This window comes from Colletotrichum chrysophilum (assembly GCF_026319265.1).
Source record: "Colletotrichum chrysophilum strain AFK26 chromosome Unknown scaffold_212, whole genome shotgun sequence".
In the NCBI taxonomy this organism is placed as follows: Eukaryota; Fungi; Ascomycota; class Sordariomycetes; order Glomerellales; family Glomerellaceae; genus Colletotrichum; species Colletotrichum chrysophilum.
This window is the reverse complement of record NW_026517499.1, coordinates 630-22,050: the sequence shown is the minus strand read 5'-3', so window position 1 is coordinate 22,050 and position 21,421 is coordinate 630. Positions and strand designations below refer to the sequence as shown.

Below are 21,421 nucleotides of genomic sequence, written 5' to 3'. Positions count from 1 at the left end.
CGGAGGAAAAGCAATGTCGTGCACAATTAGGCGGTCATAGTGCCAGGTGGCCTTGAGCTAGGAGGGAACCATGCACCGAATGGCCGTTGAATAGGGCCCGTTGTGGGTTCGAGTAGGTTAGACCGATAAGGATACGGCCGAGAGTATGGCAGGAAGGCGCCGTCTCTTTGTCGCGCGGGAAGACCAAGCAAGCGCATCTGGCGAGCATTGGCGGGCGTGAAGGAGTGTCAAGAGGTGAGAGAAGTCGGTGATGGCTGCGCGAGAAAAGAGTCGGTTGAAACGCCGTCGAGATGAGTAACGTGCATTCCATTGACGTGATGCCGGATTGGGAAGCCTGCAGATCTAGCGCCATGTCTCGAGAAGCTGAGGACGCGATGTGGCTAAGAGCTAACAGGGGGGATTCACGCCGCTACCCCTCAAGGCAGACCCTGGCGGCCTGGCACCCGCGGGACCATCTTCAAATCCGGACGTCAGAGGGCTGCACGACCTGATGGCTTGAATAGTATGACGACAGGCTGAAGGGGTTGATGGCTAGGCTGTAGCAGGATTCGGTGTGTGTCGTTGAATCCTTGCAAGTTGGCTCGATGGGGGTAGGCAGACGATTCGGCGATGCTGGCTTTGGGAGTCGTCGTTTGACATTGGCTCTTACGGCTCCTGATGGAGAGACATTTTTGCGTGCGGTCTTTACTCGAACGACTACCGAGAAAAGGTACGAGGACCTAGTCGCGTCGCACACGATGGGACTGGCGGAAGTGTCCGCGTCGCCCAGACCCGGACTCGTGGCAGCCCCTGAAGGCCGCGCCGGAAGCTGGTCTCTGCACCGACCGACGCCGACCGCATCGCAGCGGGACCTGTTCATGTTCGGCGTCGTGTAACACCGGGTGACGTTGAGCTGGTCTGTCCATCTGGGGCATGACGCCTTTGATCGGTGCATCTCGTTCGACGTCTCTTTGAACGAGGCAGAGCCTTTGTTTTGCGAGTCCCGAATTGCGAGCGACGATATGAAGAAGCGGCCGTATGCTAATGATGGGCCTGGCTGACCTGGGAATTCGGGAGCTGCACAATTGCTGCATAGTAATTATTGAAGGACCATAACAGACAGAGCAGCGTCGCAGCCAAGCAGGGCGCAAATGCGGGCCGTCCCACGGAATGGCCACAGAGAGGCAACGGAATGAGCATCAGATCATGCGACCCGGTGCCGCTCAAACACGACTCAGGGAAAATTAACATTTGACAGGTCCAGCTGGGCACCGCAGGATGATGTGCATGTGTGTGGCAGGCCATCTAAGTGACAGTACAGTGACAGTATGCAAGGTGGGCTGCGTGCGTGAGGTTGTGTTGCGTTGCAGTCGTGACAGCAGCCCTCCCTTTCGGACTTGGCTTTTGTCTATCGATTTTGCGACTCTTGATCCATAGCTCGATTCTTCAACCCCGGCACAGGCAGGAACCGCTGAAGTACTGCACTGCGACATGGAGGGAACGATATTGACGGCGACGGGCAATATCGACGGGGGATGCACCCAAACGAGCATCGCGGGCGGCGATTGACAGCGGCTCGGCGCATGCTAGCAACCAGTAGCCGGGATTGACAGCTGAATGGATGGCTGCGTCCGTGGGGGAAGCTGGCGACTGTGCTGGGCTGGGCTGGGCTGGACAGTCTCCAGCGTCGGGCTCGACGGCGGTTCGGCGATGTTGGGCAACGCAACCCGCAGGAAGAGGAGAACGCGCCCGCCGGCCGGCCATGAAGCCGTGATTCCAGATATGACGAAAAACGCGAGGGGTCGGTTGGGGAGCCGGTCATGAGAGGGCATTCCCGGATCCACCATTCATCCACCAACCCTCCGACTGGCGTGTGAATATCAGCGCAGCACGATCCAGACCAATCCCAGTCTGGGTCGGTCGGCGAATTCCCCCCCGTGATGGAGGGTGATGAGATGATGGGCGGATAGAGTTTGAGTACCGGCATTCCATGATTGCCATTCAGAGCAGGTTGACAGGGGACGGCAGATGAGGGGAGGTTACCGAGGAATGCTGGTGACTCTTCCAGAACTCTGGCCGTCTCGTCTATCTCTTGTGATTTCTGTCGTTTTCCTAGCCCCTGGAATGACGGTGATGGGCGAGGATCGTGGCCGAGCAAGACATGGCCGAGCACGAGCAGGGATTCAGTGTATTCCGGAGGTGTTCCGGCGACGCAGTGTCATTGCGTGGGTAATGCCTGGACGATGCTTGGGCGAAGGTCCTTGGGGCAATCGACGGTTGGGGGGAGGATGGGCGATGTCAGATATGACGAAGCAGAAGGGCGGCGATGCCGTTGAGGCCGTAGCGTGCAAATCTCTGCAAGATGTGCGAGGGAGCAGGATGCGGGCGGCCAGGACTGCCATGTCGCGAAATGGGCCTTGACTGGATCGAAAGAAGAGGAGTGTGAGGTCGAAGAAGAAGCAAAGCATCGAGAAGAAAGTTTGGTGGTTCCAGATCGATGGGACTCGCAGCGCCCGGGTCGAAGGTCCCCTGTTCCGCAAGCCCTGCGGCCCTTGTTGCTGCAGCTGCTGGTACTGACTGACGCTGGGTGCTGATGCTGGTCGAGCAGCTGCATGTCGAGGCGGCCCCTGTTTGCTGCAAGGAAAGAAAGCCTAAAGCGACCGGGATACGGGCGATGAAGAAACAACGGGAGGAATCGCTCGGTACCAAACAAACAAAAGAAGTGGAAAATATGACAAAGGGAAGTACGAGATATGTAGAGGAGACGATGCGATGAAGCAGGGCAGTTGAGCAGGAAGGAAGCAAGCAAACACGATTCATCAATGCGACAGACCGGGGAAGGAAGGGGAAGGAGCGGGCGGAACGGGCGGAACGGGATCGCGGACCCCCGCCTGCCTCATTCATATCTCAGTGTTCACTTCGGCCGGGAAGGAAGGAAAGCGGGAAACTGCACCGCACCTACCTTACCTGCCCAAGAAAATGAAGCAATTACTCACTCGCACCTGCCTCCCTGTGATGTGCTCCTTCTGTCTTCGCGGGAGTGCACCTGCCCGAACGAACTGTTTACCAGGTGCACCTGCCCGGTGCTCCGTGCTGCTCGCTCCTGCCTCCCCCCGTCCGATCAGCTTGATCCCGTCCCGGAAGGCGGTACGGTGGCGGCCTGGGATCGCATCGCCCTTTCCTCTTTCCGGGTAGCGCAAGGCCGGCACATCGGCGCTCCGGGTCCCCGGGCACGTGGTCTCACCAATCACGGCCGAAGCAGACCTCCTCGCATCAGACTGAATAGGACAGGCAGGCACCTACCTACCTGCCTACCCGTGACCTACTTCGTGCCTTTCCACCTGCCTCGGGCACATGATGAGCAGCAGCACAGGTGAACCCCTGGGCCGATCGAAGCAATTTATTGACCCAACAAATTCCCAAATTCCCGACTTCAACACCATCACCTCGGCCTTGGGTCCATCACAACTCACAACTCACCTCTCGCCCCTGCCCTGCGACTGCCCTGGCTTTCGTCGCATCTCACATTCGACGGCCCAGCTCGATGGAGATGGCCTCTTTCCCGGAATCGCGGACGACGCCCAACCGGATGGGGGGACCTGAATCTTGCATCCGCATCCGCATCCGCATCCGCATCTGCATCTGCACCCTAAGGTACGCGTCGATGACGATCGAGCATCTGATCTGGAGCAGCCTCATCCTCCACGCCCTCCCTGCTTCTCCCTCCTCTGCCCTGCCGGAAATCCAACCGGATCCCCCGTCCGCCGGGGAAAGAGGCAACCTGAAGCCGTCCGCCGTACCTGATCGCCTGGTCCTAGAATCGTCGTCACAAAATACACGATTCGCTCTTCCCAAGCCAGGTCTCTCTCTGGTCGTTGGCTACTTTCGCCTAGCTCTGCGAATAAGCAACGTTCTTTTTGACGAGTGATACGATTTCTCCCCCTCGTGTCACCTTACCCAGTTTATTTTTGGCCACACTCCCGCCCTCGTCCCGTCTTCCTGAGCCAGCGCCCACCCCCATTCCTTTGCCTCGTCCTCCTCACCCGCCCTCGAGCGGCTGATACCCCGAGGCAGCCGTCCAACGGCCAGCTAACTGCCAAACACCATTAATTGGCCGTTATTAAGACAGTTGGCACGAACGAGTATCTTGGCCGTCTTATACTGAGCCATACTAATTCTCAAGGATGGACGTTGCTCTCCATGTGGCGCCGTTTGATGAGACGAACGACGAGCGTTGAGCCCGCCCGTCTTACGGTCTCGTCTCATCCCGCGCTCCCACTCGAACTTCAACTTCATTCTTCAGCCATCTCATCTACACGCAACACGACAGGGTTCAATCTCGCATCTAGAAGCCTCCGAGTCAAGCCTGAGCGCTCGATCGTGAAAATTTTTCCAACTTGAAAGAAATTTTTCAGCGCCCAAAGAACTCATCGCCCCGAAACAGCCAGGCTGGGGAAAAAGCAAACATCAACTCCAACACCGCGCTCAACCGAGGGAGAGCCAGGCACCCAAACAAAAACGACCACCACAAGACAAAAAAGTAACCAACGGTCAACCCTTTTCTTTCGTCACTTATACGAGATCTCCAACAAGGGAAGCTCTCTAAAACCTGTCAAAAATTAAAGTTCCAAAATTTGAGAGAGGTATCTGTCTATCTGTACATACATCCAAAGCAAGGCGCGCACCAACATGGGAAAAACAAACAATGTCCGAACAAGACCACCGCCCCGCTAACGCTTCATCCCTCGCAAGATCCCCGTCACGGAACTTTTCATCCTGTCTGACTCAATACTCAAATCATCGCAGCCTCAACTTCAGGCGACGTCACCGGTCGCAAACAGCTCCAGCTTGACTCTCTCCCTCTCGACACCCATGCCCTCGAGCGCATCTCTCACCTTGAGCATCCATTCCTTCGGCCCGCAGACAAAGTACTCGGTCCTCTTGTCTGCCAGGCCGAGCTCTGCGGTAGGCAGCTTTGCCAGATCGAGGTGCTCGTGGAAGTCGTAATGGTGACCCTTTTGATCCCCCTCCTTGACTTCGTTCAGGAAGATGTGAGCGCTGACATTCTCCCTTTGACGGGTCAGGTCCCGGACGTGCTTCGCAAAGACCAAGCTGGAGCTGTTGCGCGCCGTGTGCACCCACTTGACGGGCCTGTTTGGCGTCTGGCTCTCCGGGCTGAGCACGGTGTCCATGATGGCCATCAGCGGGGTGGCGCCGACGCCGGCGGACAGGAGGACCAGCGGCACGTCGGCCTTGTCGGCCTGTGTCACGTCGAGGAAGAACTCCCCCTGGGGATGCGACAGCTCAACCTCGTCGCCGACTTGGTACTCCTTGTGCAGGATGTTCGAAATCAAGCCCGTGACCAGACCCTTGCCCTTGTCCTCCGCACTGCCGTCGAGCACCGTCGCCTCGCGCTTGACGCTGATGCGGTAGTAGTCGCCCGTATGCGCGTCGCTGAGCGAGTACTGCCGGGGCTGAGTGATACCTCCCAGCTCGGGTACGGGGACCTGGAGAGAGATGTACTGGCCAGGCTTGAACTTGGGCAGAGGCAGCTTGCCGTCGACGGGTGCAAGATAGAAGCTGGTGACAACGTCGGATTCGTCAATGCGCCGGATGATCTTGAACTTGCGCCAGCTTGTCCACGAGCCCGCCTCGCTGTACATCTCGGCCTCGCGACCGATGAAGACCTGCGCAAGCTGCGCATACGCCGCCGTCCACGCGTCGGCGATCTCTGGCGTGAGCGCATCCCCTAGTACCTCCCCGATTGCCTTCATCAAGTGGGTTCCGACGATGTCGTACTGCTCAGGGCGGATGTACAGCGAGGCGTGCTTGTGGGCGATGCGCTCGACGGCGCCCTTGAGCTTCGGCAGGTCGTCAATGTACGTGGCGTAAGCCAGGACCGAATTCGCGAGGGCGCGCGGCTGCTCGCCGTTGGCCTGGTTGCGTAGGCTGAAGACGTTCTTGAGCTCTGGGTGGGTATCGATCATGTCCTTGTAGAACAGGGTGGTGATGGTCTCGCCGTGCACCTTGAGGACGGGTGCCGTCGACTTGACGATGTCGATTTGTTGTTGCGTGAGGCCCATCCTGGCAGACGAGGTTGCAAAGCTTCGATTGATGAATCGTTGGTGGCGGACCAGACGTGGCAGGAGACGAGATGTCTTGGAAAAGGCAGACATCTACCAGATGTGCGTCGTGAGGTAAGTGATGTATGATGATGAAGCCAGTGCTTCGGTCTGATGTTTCTTATCGTCCGTGTGTATGGAAGACGGCTGTCTAGATTCTGATGAGTGGTGGTAACACACTTTCCTCCCGTTTCATCGTTTCAAGCCGGGACACTGGCTTTATATGACGAGGCGGAAATCCCATCGGCTTGCACGACTCATCACCATCCATCTTACGCATCTTACGATGGTACCCCCGTGGCCCCGAATTGACAAATATCAGAGCGCTCAGTGGTCCCGATGGAAAGGTCCACCTGCCCGCTCCGGAGACTAAACCGCGGAGGGTAGAATGGGCCAAGGTGCCGCGAGGAAACAGGGACCAAAAAACTGGATATTCCGTAACATCCTCTTGCCGTGGCCTGACATCGGACCGTCGTAGAGTTTGTGCATCTCCGCGGCGGTCGGGGCCGGGCCCACCCTTGTTCAGGCACGCCTCGTGGCGGATTGACTCTGCGGAACGGCCGCCTGGCGGGACGCTTAGTGGGCTTCCGCTGGTGGGACGGGTGGCCGTTGCATTCTGGATTTGGTGCCTTTGTTTGGTACTTTCATGAAGCGGTGATTTACTCTGTACAGCGATGTTTACGCGCGGCAGTTTTGAAGACTTTGAGGTCTTGATGATCTGCTGTGGGGATTCTGCGACTTCACATGCCATTCTGCAACGCTGCAATTCGTCATGCAAGATCTGACAGAACCCACGGCCTCTGCAGTCTGAGGTAAGAGCCCATGCACGATGAGAGACTAAATGCCAGCAGCCAAAAAGGTTTCACGGGAGAAATGGCGCCAGAATAATTTGAAGGAGAGGCGGCCACGGTCGTTGGAAGCTCTCACCAAAAGCTGCTGCATTGGCTGGCAGTCGATCTCGAGCGTTCTGTTACTCAAAGGGCGCGCGCCGGTGCGACGAAACCACCACATGGCACCCAGACACCCACGCGACCGAAGGATCACCAAGCTTCAGCTCCCTATTCAGCCCCAGCTTTCGCCTCCAAGACGTTGAGCGAAATTGCCTTGTCTCTGACTCTCCCACACTTTGTTTCAAAGTTCTAAAACAATACACAATTGTCGCACCGCCACTCCCGCCAGACACTTTCCAACAAGCCACCTTGTTGTGCATGTGTGTACATACCTACGTGTGTGTTCCTGTAACGCCTGAAGGCAAAGACATTGATCACCCCCAATAAATTGAAACGGAATTTTCAAATGAAAACATCCGCCTCTTGTTCGCCTGCGTGCCTGCCCCCAGGCTGTTGGGCCGCCATCCTCTCGCACGTAAAAAGGTTCCGTGTTACCGAGGCGGACGTGATATTCCCGCACAAAAAACAACAAACGAGGGCTGAACTGGAACAGCATGGAAAAACCGCACATGGCATCATTGCACATGTGTACCCATGGACAAGGTTCCCGGAGAAGCTTCATTCGTTTTCCTCGGGAGTAAAATGCGTCGTTCCAAATCATCTTCATCATAGGACAATCCAAAAAGACGTGAAAACTTTTTGCAAGCACTGATGATTGAGGCCTGGACCCGTCAGCCGGTGGGATAGGACGACATTCCGCGCGCCCATCGATGAGGTGCTTAATGACAGCACAGCACAGCACGGCGGCCAGTCCCGCGCCGTCAGCCCTGGAAGCCGATCTCTGGGTCCCGTCCCACGCCGCAGCAGCGCTGTTCCTGGACCGCCTCGGGAACCAAAACCCGTTTTCCGCCCCTGCCACGCGCCCAAACTGCGCCGACAAAACACCCTACACTGCTGCCGCTGACATAATGTCCCCCGCGGAAACGAGGAACTTTTCGGAACGGCGTGAGCCACAGCGGTTCTTGGAGGCTTACCTCATACAAACATGCATCGTGGTCACGTTCCCCAGGTGAGAAAATGTCATCGCCCGGCCCGCCCCGGCTGGCTGAGGTTCTCCGCGGAGCTGGGAATAGAAGAGCATAACGGGGCTTTTGATGGATTCTGTGGACATGCCATTAGTTGCGTGAGCCGCAATTGGACCCTGTGAGTTGTGAGAGGATGCAGTATGTACGCTGAGCTTTCGATGCACTCTGGTTAGTGTAGAGCTAAGCCAGCCCGTGGACGTGGACGTGCTCCGGAGGGCGCGGCGGTCGAGATCAAGACGTGGATCAGTAAACTTAACGTGAAGGAAGAATGTTCCAGATATATCTCTGATTGTTAGAAATCTTACGGTTTGACATCCTCAGCTCCTTCACGCCCTCCGGCGGATCCGTGTGAGGATTGTGCGATCAACATGCAGAGAGTGCTCGGGTTCTGCATTTGTTTCCTGGAGTATTTGATATTGGATCTCATCAGCGTTTTCCATAGTACTAGGATATATGCGGAAGCATTATTTATATATGACTACCTACGCTTCGTTAGGGTTGGATATGGGAGGGTTGTGATATTGTTTCCGCGGCCACCCAGTGATTGATGTTTCTTCCTATTCTTATGAAGGCCGTGCATATATATATATATATAAATGTCACCGTGAATCATGCCTCTGAAGTCATCATATACGTTAAAGCACAAGCTGAGCTGAGTGCATAAACGGCATCATGATATATTCCGCGAAGAAGTCCTGCAAACTCTATAGAAACAAACACATTCATCATCTCAAACCCTCTAAACTCTCACGGCCTCGGCTCCCAATCCCAATACCCCTCCTCATCGCGCCCGGGCGCCCCCCTCCCGCGTCCCTCCATCGTCGTCCGATTCTGACAGCTCGGGTTGTAGTGATCCCCCCTCATACCAAACGGCCACATCGCAACGAAGCAGACCTCGTCCACCGCACAGCCAGGCCTGCACTTCTTCCACCCGCTCCAGTTGAGATACTCCTTCAACCCCTTCATCACCCCGCGCGCTCTCTCGACCGCCTCTCCGAGCTCGCTCCCGGCCCCGTCGATGGCTTCGCTCATGGCCTCCGCCGAGAACGCAGCCGCAAGCTTCGGCGCAGCGTCAACTAACATTCCCCGAGCAGAGTAGAGATCCCCGCAGATCCTCTCGAGTACGGTCTCGACAGCCGTGTGGATGAGGCCATCCTCGACCGTCCACTCGTTCCTCACCACCTCCGCGGGCGCAAGATACTGCCTCACGCACCTTTCCTTCGCGTCCCCAACCATCTCCTTCACCTCCACGTCGTACTCATCTCGCGGGTACATCAGCCAGCTGTTCGTCACAACCAACACCTGGCTCACGAAGCCCTCCTCATCAGCCTCATGCGCCCCCTCCTCCGCCAACGCCCCGATCCGGTCCGCGAACCTGCTCACCACCATATCAACCACCCCCTGCCACTCAACCACTCCCCCCTCATCCCGCATCACATTCTCCCTCACCCGCTCCATCATCGCCTTCCTCACGCCCTCCTCCAACCTCCCCAGCCGCGGCATATCGTCTCTCGCCGGATTACTCACATTCACAGGATACCAAAGCCCGCTCACCATGCCCCCGAACCCCACCCTCACCCGCCCGCCCCCGATGCCATCATACCTCTGCCCGACCGCCCTCGCCCACTCAAACATCGGCATGCCCCCCGCGCTCACCCACTCCTCGCTCCACGGCCGCCGCAGCACGCTCACCAGGTCCAGCCCGTCGGTAAAGTCGCAGTAGATGCTCTCGAACCCAATCTCCATCCGTATCACCCCGTCCAGCCCCCACGACTTCACGAGCGCGCAAATGTCCCCCGCGCGCTCAAACTCGCCAAACTTGGGCTGGTCCACCACCCCGCGCAGCAGAAAGTCCTGCGTGTCGAGCGTGCCCATGTCCGTCTTGCCCGCCGCCATCCCGTCGATGTACAGCAGCTTCAAGTCCCGGTTCGCGCGGTAGGTGTGGAAGTATCCCCTCATATTCTCCATCGGCGGCGGCGGTGGTCTCTCCGGCTTCTTCCCATCCCCATCCCCTAACCTTCTCTGCTCGTCTGCTTCACTCCCCAAAACCGTCGGCGGCTTCCCATTCCCAGGCTTCGAAGGCGGCCGTGGCGCAGGCCCCCCCCCGCCCCTCCAACTCCTCGCAAACCCCTCCGAATGCTCCATCTCGAAAGCAAGCCACTCGAACCCCTCGGGCGTCGAGTTCCCCCTCGCCCCGTGGAACAGCATCGTGCCCCGCGGCACCGTCGCAGGAATCACCGCCAGCCCGTTGTGGTGAATCGAGCTGCCCCACTGCCTCATCGCCGAGTGCACCGCGTTGAAGATATGCGCCGCGTTCTCGCGTGCGTGGTGCGCGCTCGGGCCAAACTCTGACGGCGCCGGAGGTTGCGCTGGTGCCGGCGCCGAGGCCGATGCCGATGTCGCCGGCGATAGGGTGAGTGCCAGGATGGCGGTTGATGAAAGCCGCACCATCTTCGATATCCTGTGTCGCGCGAGATGGGAATGAAGCGACGTTCAATATACCTGTGCAATAGAAAGAAACAAAAGAAAAAGAGAGAAGCAGGCAGTAGAGAAACGTCAGATTACGTCCCTGGGCTTATCTATCACTCCGGAGGATCAGCCTAGCAAAAGACCCTGGACGCGTGGCGTCCCACGAGTGACTGATTCGCGGTGAGACTCGAGATGTTGCGCAATCCGAGGGCCGACCGGGGGCGCGAGTGGACTCGTCGGAAACCGGCCGGCGGGCTGTCACCTGCTGCAGCCTGGGATCACCCCGGCTGGATCCTGCGAAGGTTCAGAACTTGTGGAAAATCATCGCTGGGAAGGATTAGCCGCAGCCTGAATAGGTACAGCCCAGCTTCCTAAACGGGTGTGGTGAGGTTTCCGGCATGGTCAGCTTCAATCGGCCACTAGTCTTGTGATGTCCAACGGTCAGAGCCACGGCACCATCACCAACGCCACCGTGACTCGAAACACCAACAAGTGGTGCATAAAACAAAATGGGGAAATCAATTGAGAATGCCTATGTCCCTGTGCTAGAATGACAGTGGAAGGAATGTAAGGAATACAGGTAATGACGACGATGGACGACGACGGACGACGACGATTGATGAGGACGACAGACGATAACGATAGATGAGCATGGGCGTTTATGATAGATGAGAATGATGGATGAGGGCGATGGGCGGCGATGGCGGACGACAGCAACAACAACAACAACAACGACGACGGCAATCAGGACGACGAAAACGAATTGTTTGGGCACAGACAATGAAGCTACTCTAGAATCATCTCGCAGTCTAACAAGTCCCAAACACTTTTCCCTTGATAAGACTCATTAACCGTTAAGCATTGCTTCGTCACTCATGTTCCTAAAACACCCGCTTCACTGGCCGTTCTGACCGTTCTGGCCGTTCTCGCCGTTGCTCTTGCCAGAAACAACTGGGATGTCCTTCTTCTGCGTAAAGTGACGCGGCAGACGGTTCTCTCCCTCCCTGTAGGGCTTGCCGGCCTCCTCTCTGGCCATGTCGTTGACCCATTTCTCGCCGCCGCGCAGGCCGGGCTTAACACCGACCTCGGCCCACTTCGCAGCCAGGTAGAACCAACCCAAGGCATTGCCGACCGTGCCAACCTCGTCGCTGACACCGTTTTCGGCCTCGTAGCTCATCTTTCTGTGCAGCTCATCGTCTGTGAAGAGGTCCACGAGGTGGCCGGCGACTGCCTTGTAGTCACCGGGCTCGACCAAGTAGCCGTTGACCTTGTCCTTGACCTGCAGGGGAATGCCGCCAGCCAAAGTCGCAATGACGGGACGGCCCGCGTGAAGGGCCTCCGAGACCTTGACCTCGAAGCCCTCGCGGGTGGACAGCTGGAGGACAACGTGGGCATTAGTAAGAACTGTGTTGATCAGCTGGTCATTGGGTTCAAGGCGCATGATGCTGCAGTCCTTGATGAGATGAGGGTAGTGCTTCTCGAGCTGAGCCATGGTCTGGTCGTAGATCAGGCTGGCATCGGGGTCATCAACTGAACCGTTGCCGCAGACAACGAGTTGAGGGATGTCAGTGACGCCCTTCTGCTCCATGATACGACGGAACTCGGCATAAGAGTCAATAACAGTAGGAATACCCTTGGACGGGTCGAAGCGGGCGACCTGAACGATGTACTTGCGAGCAGGCCACTCGAGCTCTGTCATGCGCTGGTTGCGGCAGGCATTGTTGTAGATGTGGCCGTAGTAGCCAGTATCCCATTTGTTGAGAGGCTTGTTCAGACCATCAAGCCAATCAGTGGTGGCTGGGAAGTAAACAACCTTCTCCCGCGGTACGTTGTGCGGGACGAAGATGGGAATCGGATGGCTGATGAACATGTCGGCATACTGGATGTTGCTCCACAAGAAATTCCAGATGTCCTCCTGAGGAGAGCCGGCCTTGGAAGTCAGGTCGCTGCGGATCTGGATGTGGGATCGGTAGAGAACGGGTCGGTCTGGGGTAATCTTCTTGATGAGAGGAATCAAGCCGGGCATTTGCGGGTCATCAATCTGTTCGACAACACCAGTCAGTCAAGGTTCAGACCCGAAGCTTCGGTGCACTGCCAGGTCGCGGGGCAAACACCAATACAGAGCTCCTGTGGGGATGATCCCACTTCCAGTGCACCATGGAGGGGTAGCTCAGGGAGTGGGGGTATGGAATTGGAGATGGGCGCGGGGAAGGGGATGAGTTGGAGAACTCACCATGACAACGTCGGCACCGCCCTCTTCAGGGGGACGCAGAGGACCGCCCTCAGACAGCCAGTAGCGGTTGGCATTGTCCGTGATCCAGTCAATGATGGACTGCTTCTCTTCGTCCGAGATGCGCTGATCAGGGTGGCTGACACCTTGGAGGATGTTGTGGATGTTCTTGGTGACCCTGAAGACGCCGGGCCTCGGCTTGGGGACTGGGTATGATGTCAGTTTCATACGATTTTTGACAGCTCAACGGACTTGTCTCAAGACGGAAAAAACATACCATACCAAGTCAGGTCAACGCCAATGAGACGCGCAAACCGAACGAGGGCGTGCCGCATCAAGGCCACGCCACCTCCCTGGGGAGTGCTGCTGAAGAAGGCAACCTTGATCTTGTTCTCGCGAAGCTTCTTGGCATAGTGCATGGTGGCATCCCAGGTCGCCGACCCGCACGTGTCCTTGTGGTTCTGGATGGTGTTGAGCTGGACGCGGAAGCCCGCATCAGTCTGGACGATACCCCGGAAGCCGACCTGGAGAAGGGGGACGAGAGAGGGGCCAAAGTTCCTGGGAGTGGACTGTCAGTGACGGGATCCACTGGATGTGCGACCAGGGTAGATGCAGGATGGGCGACTTACATGATGCACTTGCGGGCCATGGAATCAGCCTGCTCATCGACTCGCTTGATGTCCCAGAAACTCTGCTCCTTGTGCTCGTCGTCGGGACGGAGTACAACGGGGACAATGTCGAGGTCGAGCCAGAGGCGCGAGCAAAGGGTAGGGCTCATGTACTTGAGAGTGGTGGGTAGACCTGCACCGATGAACTTGGAGAAGTTTTCGTGCTCATAGCCCTCGAGGGTGTTGATCACGTAGTCGGCAATGGCATCGTTCCCCGTCTGGGTCTGGTCGTCGAGGTTGATGTGCTTGACGGTGAAGTCAATGAGGTAGACGGTATCGTGGATAGCAAGAGCCACGACGGCCGTGTGAGAGTCGGAGAAGACGGCCGAGATACCACAGTAGAGGGTCTAGATCTGTCAGTGACATGTTGTGAGGTTGATTCCTGGATGACTACCGTCAAAGCTGGGCCAAAGGCATTGCCCTGCTCGTGCATGGTGCTCATCTGCCTCTTGCGGTGGGCCGAGGTGCCCAGCGAGAACTGGCGACCCGGCTGCTTGTGGTCGGTTGGCATGATGGCGACGGTTGCTGTGTGTATTCAGATGAGGCCAATCGAGGTGGTGAAAACAAGGAAATATCAGCAGTGGCGTCTATGAAAGCCGTTCGTAGAGCTGATAGCAGTGGTGAAGAGGTGAATATCAGCAGAGACGAGGAGAAAGCTGGGTTTTGTGTTCGAAATGGGCTGCCAAGTCAAGGACGACGGGACCAAGGACGACATGGGAAGAGGAGACAGGGGAGCAAGAAGGCGAATACGGACGCTGGTGTGAGGTCAGGAACATGCGAGGCAGCAGAGGAGGTGAGTGGCTGGCTGCCTCAGGAAGTGATAATGCATGGTAAGGAACGGGAAACCACCATGAGTCGATCCTGCCGTGTCTACGCCGCCGGAACAGAACCATAGCGGAAGAAAGTACCAGATCAGAAAATGATTATAGGGAGGAGGTCCTTTCCCCGGCCGGTGATGTAGCTGCTACCCGGCGAGATACGTACCGGGGTAGCGCCACGGACGGGTACCGGTAAAAGAGGGGCCGCCCGTGAACGGCGGGGTGACATGCAAAACCCCCACCTCAGCTTTTACAACTGAACATCGGGCAAGGTCACAGTGAGGTCAGACTACTTCCTACCAACGATCCTTGGTCAATTCCTTGAGCTGGAAACGACACGAAAAAGACTAGAGCAATGAGGGAAAGTCCATCCATCCTGCAATCATGCCGTTGAGCTCTGCGCCGGAAGCCACGGTTGCACAGCGTGGTCCCTGGCCTAACGGTTCCCCAAACTACAGCCGTTAGTGTCTTGCCGTTTGTGGCTGCTCAAAATGCATCGTTTACATACCCAGCTCCTTCCAGATGTGCCAGGCCAAAGATGGTCCGAAGGAACTCCCATTGGGGAACTTCAAACCGTTTCTTCGCCGTTCTCAGCTCTACTGTGAGACATCAAAGCTGCCTCCCCCTCTCTTCCCCTCCATTAGATGCGTCGGTGTCACCACCTGCAACGGCCCCGCCAGCTTGCCTTAGTGCCCGCCACAGCGTAGCGTACCCTTCACTGTGCATCTGGCTGGGTGTTTCCCATTCTACCTCATGCCAAATTCTTCTCCATCCGTCGTGAGCTTCAACTCCAGCCACGACCACCTTGAAATTTCTCAAGCATTATGTCCTACCAAGCGAGCATACTCAATTACAAATCTCCCCGCTTGTCTCACGACCCTGTATTCAACATGCGGTGTATCGGATACCCAACCTTACATCCGACGCACCCTGCCGGACTCGTTCCCCCAATGGCATCACTATCCTAACATTGTCACCATGCCAGTCAAAGCACCACCCTTTCTTTCTTTCAACGTAAACGGCCTCGGTCACCCACAATGGAATTGTCGGTGAGCATGCAGTCTCTTTTGGATGCAATGCTACTCGATCCTTACAGTCGCGGGGGATGGTGGAAACGTCCTGGAAGCAGTCCCTACTGGCCCGTCTTTCATCGTCCACCCTCCAGCTCGAGGATGCGAATCCATGAGTACCAGGCGGTCGGTGACTACTGCTCGGGTCCTTCACACCCATCTCAACCTGTGCCATGCTCAATCTTACCTGGACGGCGCAATGCGGCTTCCGGCAGCCCTCTCGAGCCTACCATCTCTTATCCAGGCCAGATTGATGACCACCACACGAGTATGTCAGGGCATGCGTGGCGGCACCGGCATCGGATGCTCCTTGAGCATACGATATCACAAAATACGACAAGCAGCATCATGACTTCGGCCCCGTGCCTGATCTGCAGGTCGTCTGAGAGAGCTTCTTCCAACCGGGCAGGCCAACTATCAGTCAAGACAGTCCCAAGTTCTCTGAACACACCGAGGTGGAGAATGAATTGACGTGCATGTCATGTTAAGGTCAAACCGGAGCTGTACCCCAAGTCTAGCTTTGGTACCTAGCCTCGCCAGCATCCATTTTCGTTCAAATCCCTCCGCTACCGCACCAGCAGCTCTCGGGCTGCTGTGCAACGTGATTCTCGGAAGCAGGCACTTCACTGTGGGGGCCTTGGTCTTGCAGGGCCATGCAGGGCAAAACCTTGCTTGCTTCTGTTGGTCGCCCATCAATCTGCAAACATGATTAAACGCAAGCTGCTGGGCATCTCGAGTGGCTGATCAACTGACATTAGCCCACTCGCCTAGTTGTCTCCCGCCTCTTAAATGAAGGATAGTTTCTCATGCCCACTTCCACCCTCCAGGCTCCTGAGCAGCTTTTTCTCTCCATCCCCAATTCTACCCCAATCTGTGGATCCGTGCTACGGCTAACAGTGGACTTTGCAGTAAGAACCCCGCTGTAAGATTTGAACACAAACAACCCCCAACCCCGCAATGCTGCTACGATACCTGGTATTATGAACCCCTGCGGCCGTCTTGCAGCGATGAGAGGCCTGATATGAGCATCTGCAATCAGCGATGGAACAATGCCTGACAGAGAATTCGCGTGAGTCGCCCGGAAAACCTCGACAAGAGGGCCGTTTTGAAAAGAGGATATGCCACTATCAGCGCGGGACCTTTGGTCACAGCATCATACGATGCCCGCGTATCAACACGACTGGTCACCTTTCTGCATGACCTTCGCCGGTTTTCTCAGATCATTTCGTACAACCGTATAATTCTTGGCTTCGTTCATCGGCTCTTGCTTCTTCAGTCCCATTGGCTCGTTAGGATACTGGCGTTGTCCAAACCGTCTCGCCGCAGTGTGGCGCATGCTGGTTGAAATGTAACGATGCGTCGTCTGTGGGATTGAGTTTTCGGTGTTTACGAACATAGATGGTTTCTCAGTGAGGACAACGCAGCCCGCACGTTTCCATCTCACTCGGAAGAACAATGAGGCGCAGCATTGATGCCTTGCACCGTGATGGAGTAGGAGCCACAAGACAAAAATACAAGAAGAAGAAACGAAAATCCAGTGCTCTCATACATGAAAAGTTTATCTTCTGGCTGAACTTGGTCGAGGAACAGGTATATGAGGCGGATACAACCCAAGACCATGGACCGGACTTCGGATCTCACCTTCATCCACCGCCAAATCGTTCCTCGAGACGACCGACGTCCTAAACCTTCACACGCATTCATCAAAGTCGGCATGATGAATTCGCTCCAACATGCCGTCATTCCAGACGGTAACGAGCGACCAAGTGTTGCTCCTGCACGCAAGACCCTTTTTACGCCCTTGCCTTCGGAAGTTCTTTTCGAAATGATCGATGCGATATTCAAATGCAACGGTTCCCTCTCCTGGAAGGATATCCTAGCATTTGTGACGTCGACACCGGAGATACAGCTCGTCTTTCGCGAATACCGAACAATGTTCCTCCGCCGTCATCTCTCGGGAACACCCAAAAACCTCGGTAGTCCGTCCGACATCGTCGCGCGCTATACAGATGGACGCAACACATCTCAATACTCCGAGGATCACGGGAGATGGTTTTGGAACATTTGCAAACCGTTGTCCCAACTTTATACTCTTCTTGATCTCCCAGGAGATATCAAAACGCGCCTGGGATTGGAAGATTGGCACTGCAGTCCCAGGAACAAAGACGACTTTGTCGCGTTATTTTGCACTACGCCCTCGTGGGACCCGAAGGCGCTCACTGACTACGACCACCACGCCGCCTTGTGGCGAAAACGTCCAGCCCCCTCCAGCAAGAATGCCGACGAAATTCCGTTTCTCAGGAGACTCACACTACCAGAGCTCGAAGCACTGGAGGATGTTTGGCACTGGCTTGGGTTCTTCTACGTCCGCATCATAGTAGATGAGGGCTTACACCATTTAGCAAGAGGCCATGATGGAACCTGTCTCGCTAGAGGTGGAAACTTTCATTTTGTCATTCACTGGCTATGTGAGCGGGGACTAGAACTTTTGTGCAGGGTCATCGGCGCCTCGCCTAAGGGCCGGAGGGAGGTTTTGCGAGACGCCATAAATGTGGCCTACCAGACGAAGTACGACTTGGGCTACCCATTCTATCGAAACTTCGTTTTGAACGAAGGAATATGGTCAGAGATATTTCATCGAATGCGTTTTACGGCAGGTGCAGACGCTGAGGAAGAGTTGATGAAACACAAAAGATACCTTCAGCTTTGGCATCGGCAATGGGGCGCTGCTTGCGAGCCGGGCGAGCTGCGCCGTCATCTGACTATCGCTCAGTCGCAAATGTTGCTTGTAAACCATGGTGTAAGTGCAGACGAGCTGAGTGATGCTGAGCTGAGTGCGTTCCTGCTCAACCCGGCTCCGGTTGCGGCTAGGAGACAAAGGTCCATTGCCACTTACGCCAGTCATAACGCGACAGCGGAAGAAGAGTCCTGAATACATTTAATATGTTACCGACCATTACTTCCATGGGTAGGAGAACATCTCTACCCAGGCGCTGTACCATCGATGGTGTGCCTCTCTTGTCTGTAGTCCTTCTTTTCAGGCTGCCTTATCCTCTCTATCCCGCCTACACTTAATATGCCTCGGCAGGACGTGCAAGATCTCACGGCCATCTTAGTTGCCGCCGGCGGCCCGGATCCGACACGGACGGCCCCACTTGTGCGGAGCTGCTGCTGGGCCCCAGGTGCCGAAGCACCCGGACTTGCTCGGATTGTATGGTATTTAAATCAATGAAAGCAGAATACATTAAACTTGACAGCTTCTGAAGATCGCATCGAGGTCTTTTTAAAAGTTCCATGGAGAAGCGGTCTTAAGTACCGCTTGACCACCCTTGGTGGTCGAATGCTTGGGTGACAGAAGTGACAAAACGTTTGGCTGTGGACTTATCCATGTAGCCAAATATTTGAGAGTGAGCTTCATGGTCAACTACGGCAAGTGAACCGATTCAATTGCAGAGACGGCTTGCATCTCGATTTCTCAGCAGTGCATCTGACCTCGCTACAGATGCCGGGTTAGGTCTCCTGCAGCGGGATCGCAGCATCCGATGCCTGGGATGCCGGCACAATGCTCACTACCGACTTCTCGGGCCCAGATCCATCTTCATCGCTCACAATTTTCATTTGACAAATTTCTAGCCGTTCACCGCAGCATTCGACTGAATCTCACAGGGGCAGTCTCGTACCTAACCCATACATTCAGATGTACCTGACGGCTTACAGTCACATCTCACCCAAGCACCCAAGCACCCAAGTCAACACCAAGAGCGCCCGGGCGTCATCTCATGCTACCTCGACACCCCTGCGACAGCCAGGGTCCCGTCCCATCTGCCGCGGGTGGACAATGAAATACCGACGTCTTCCCACTTCCCACATCACCGACGTCAACCGGCTTCACACCGCCGCCATTCTCATCTCCGTCACCCGCCACGGCGCGCATCCATTCATGCCCACGCGCAAGATCCGGCCCTCACAATGGCGGCGCAACAGCACACCGCACCCGCCCCCGCATCCCCCGCACCCTCAAACTCAACCCATCAAGCCCCCATAACCTTCGACGATGAGACGATCGACGCATTCGAGATGGACGCCGACGACGGTTACGCCTCCGCGTCGCCGGCGCCGTCCCTCCACGCCGGGACGATGTCGCTGTCGCCGTCCGTTCGCGACTACGCTTTTGAAAACAACCGGCGCTATCACCGATACCGCGAGGGGCGGTACCATTTTCCGAATGACGATAGTGAGCAGCAGAGGGAGTTTATGAAGCACCTTGTGATGGTGCACATGATGAGCGGCAAGTTGCATGAGGCGCCTGTAAGGAATCCGCAGAAGGTGTTGGATATTGGGACCGGGACGGGGGTCTGGGCTATCGATGGTGCGTGGTGTCGTTTCCCTTGCTTTAGGCATGAAGTGAAGAGCTGAGTGAGTGGGCGAGCTGACAATGAGCAGTGGGCGACGAGTACCCCGAAGCAGCAGTCACGGGCATCGATCTTTCACCAATATGGCCAGACTGGGTTCCGCCGAACGTCAAGTTCGTGGTAGACGACGCCGAGGCAGAGTGGTTCCACGAGCCCGACAGTTTCGACTTCATCCGGCTGGGAAACATGGCGCCTTCAGTACAGGAATGGCCGAAACTTCTAGAGTCAGCGTACAAGTAACCGTCTCCCCCATCTCATCACACACGCAGGTTCGTCAGCTGACGTACGCTATAGAACGCTCAAACCAGGAGGATGGATCGAGCTACAGGAAATGCGCTGGGTCTACGGCTGCGACGACGGGACCATGCCGGATGACTTTGCGCCCATGAAGATGGTGGATCTCATCAGCCAGGGCCTGGCGCGGTTCGGGGTCGACATGCACGCCGCGGAACGCAACCCGGCGCGTCTTGCGGCTGCGGGGTTCACTAACATCAGACACCAAATGCGTAAGGTGCCTGTAGGCGGGTGGACGAGGAGTAAGTCTCTGAGAACGGTGGGGTTGTATAATCTGAGCGTTATCTACGACGGGCTGCATGCGGTGACTATTGGGCCTCTGACGAGAGGGCTAGGGTGGACGGCGGATGAGGTTGAGAAATTACTGGGGAGGGTGAGGACTGAATTGGTCGATCCGGGGGTTCATTCTTATGTGTATTTTCACGCGCTTAGTGGACAAAAACCATTATCATGACAGGTTGCTGTGTGAGTGCGACTGGTGTTGGAACGGCATGCGAGCGGCATTTGGGCTTCCTTGGTCATCAACTAAACCGTATGGAGTATGGTAAGTACTGCGAGCTGAAGGTAGCGTAAGAATACGTTCCCCATTTTCATAATTCCAAGGTTGAACGAGAGAGACCTAAAGCCATTGATATCTGGACTTCCTAGGTAACTTTAGACTTTTGCTACCTAGCTGGATATCAATAGCTATATAGGCAGAGAGTAATAAAAGGACACACATAGCAGCAAGCACAAAGATAGGGAAGCTAAAATAACTACAACAATAATAATAACAATAGAGAAAAAATGTAAATAAAGATAAGAACAATAACAATAAAATATATAACAACAGGTAGATAATAAATAATAACGAGGATTCTAACACCAGACGACAACGGACGACGATAATAAAGGACGACGACGGACGACAACAACAGACGACGACGACAGACGACGACGACGGACGATAATAACAGACGATAATGACGGACGATGATGACGGACGACGATAACAACAACAATAAGGATAATAATAATAACAAAGATAGCAACTATTAGTAACTCTGGCCTATCGCAGCGTTAATTAAGCTAGACGCACCTTATGTAATGAGTAATTATATAAAGCACTAACCTCTGTAATTAATATTATAATTATAGCTACTACCTCTAATATAGTTAACCTTATCTATATTACTACTAATATAGTTAATATAGTTATACTAACTTATACTTACTATATAAGTACTTTATCAAGCTAAGTATTACAAAAGAGAAGTATTTAATAATTAATATTATAGCTCTATAGTAGTTATATAAGCGCTATAAGCTATATAAAATATAATAGATTAATAATAATAATAACTTTATTAATACCTTTACTAAAGTAAAGTTTAATTAATACTTT

General features: G+C 55.2%; 4 protein-coding genes across 4 annotated transcripts; 1 reads left to right on the top strand and 3 right to left on the bottom strand.

Moving 5' to 3' along the window:
• Positions 1-4,793: 4,793 nt before the first annotated feature.
• Positions 4,794-6,062, bottom strand: COL26b_013213 (uncharacterized protein; the record flags this gene model as incomplete). Its single annotated transcript, XM_053185834.1, has 1 exon — positions 4,794-6,062. One exon carries the CDS (start codon positions 6,060-6,062, stop codon positions 4,794-4,796), a length of 1,269 nt encoding a protein of 422 aa, XP_053030214.1.
• Positions 6,063-8,711: 2,649 nt separating this feature from the next.
• On the bottom strand, positions 8,712-10,044 carry COL26b_013212 (uncharacterized protein; the record flags this gene model as incomplete). Its single annotated transcript, XM_053185833.1, has 3 exons — positions 8,712-8,771; positions 8,971-9,378; positions 9,733-10,044. 3 exons carry the CDS (start codon positions 10,042-10,044, stop codon positions 8,712-8,714), a joined length of 780 nt encoding a protein of 259 aa, XP_053030213.1.
• Positions 10,045-11,440: 1,396 nt separating this feature from the next.
• Positions 11,441-13,954, bottom strand: COL26b_013211 (uncharacterized protein; the record flags this gene model as incomplete). The annotated part of the gene is made up of 5 exons (XM_053185832.1): positions 11,441-12,586; positions 12,779-12,981; positions 13,053-13,333; positions 13,405-13,790; positions 13,838-13,954. 5 exons carry the CDS (start codon positions 13,952-13,954, stop codon positions 11,441-11,443), a joined length of 2,133 nt encoding a protein of 710 aa, XP_053030212.1.
• A 5,346-nt stretch (positions 13,955-19,300) lies between these two features.
• Positions 19,301-19,983, top strand: COL26b_013210 (uncharacterized protein; the record flags this gene model as incomplete). Its single annotated transcript, XM_053185831.1, has 2 exons — positions 19,301-19,700; positions 19,775-19,983. 2 exons carry the CDS (start codon positions 19,301-19,303, stop codon positions 19,981-19,983), a joined length of 609 nt encoding a protein of 202 aa, XP_053030211.1.
• Positions 19,984-21,421: the final 1,438 nt, after the last annotated feature.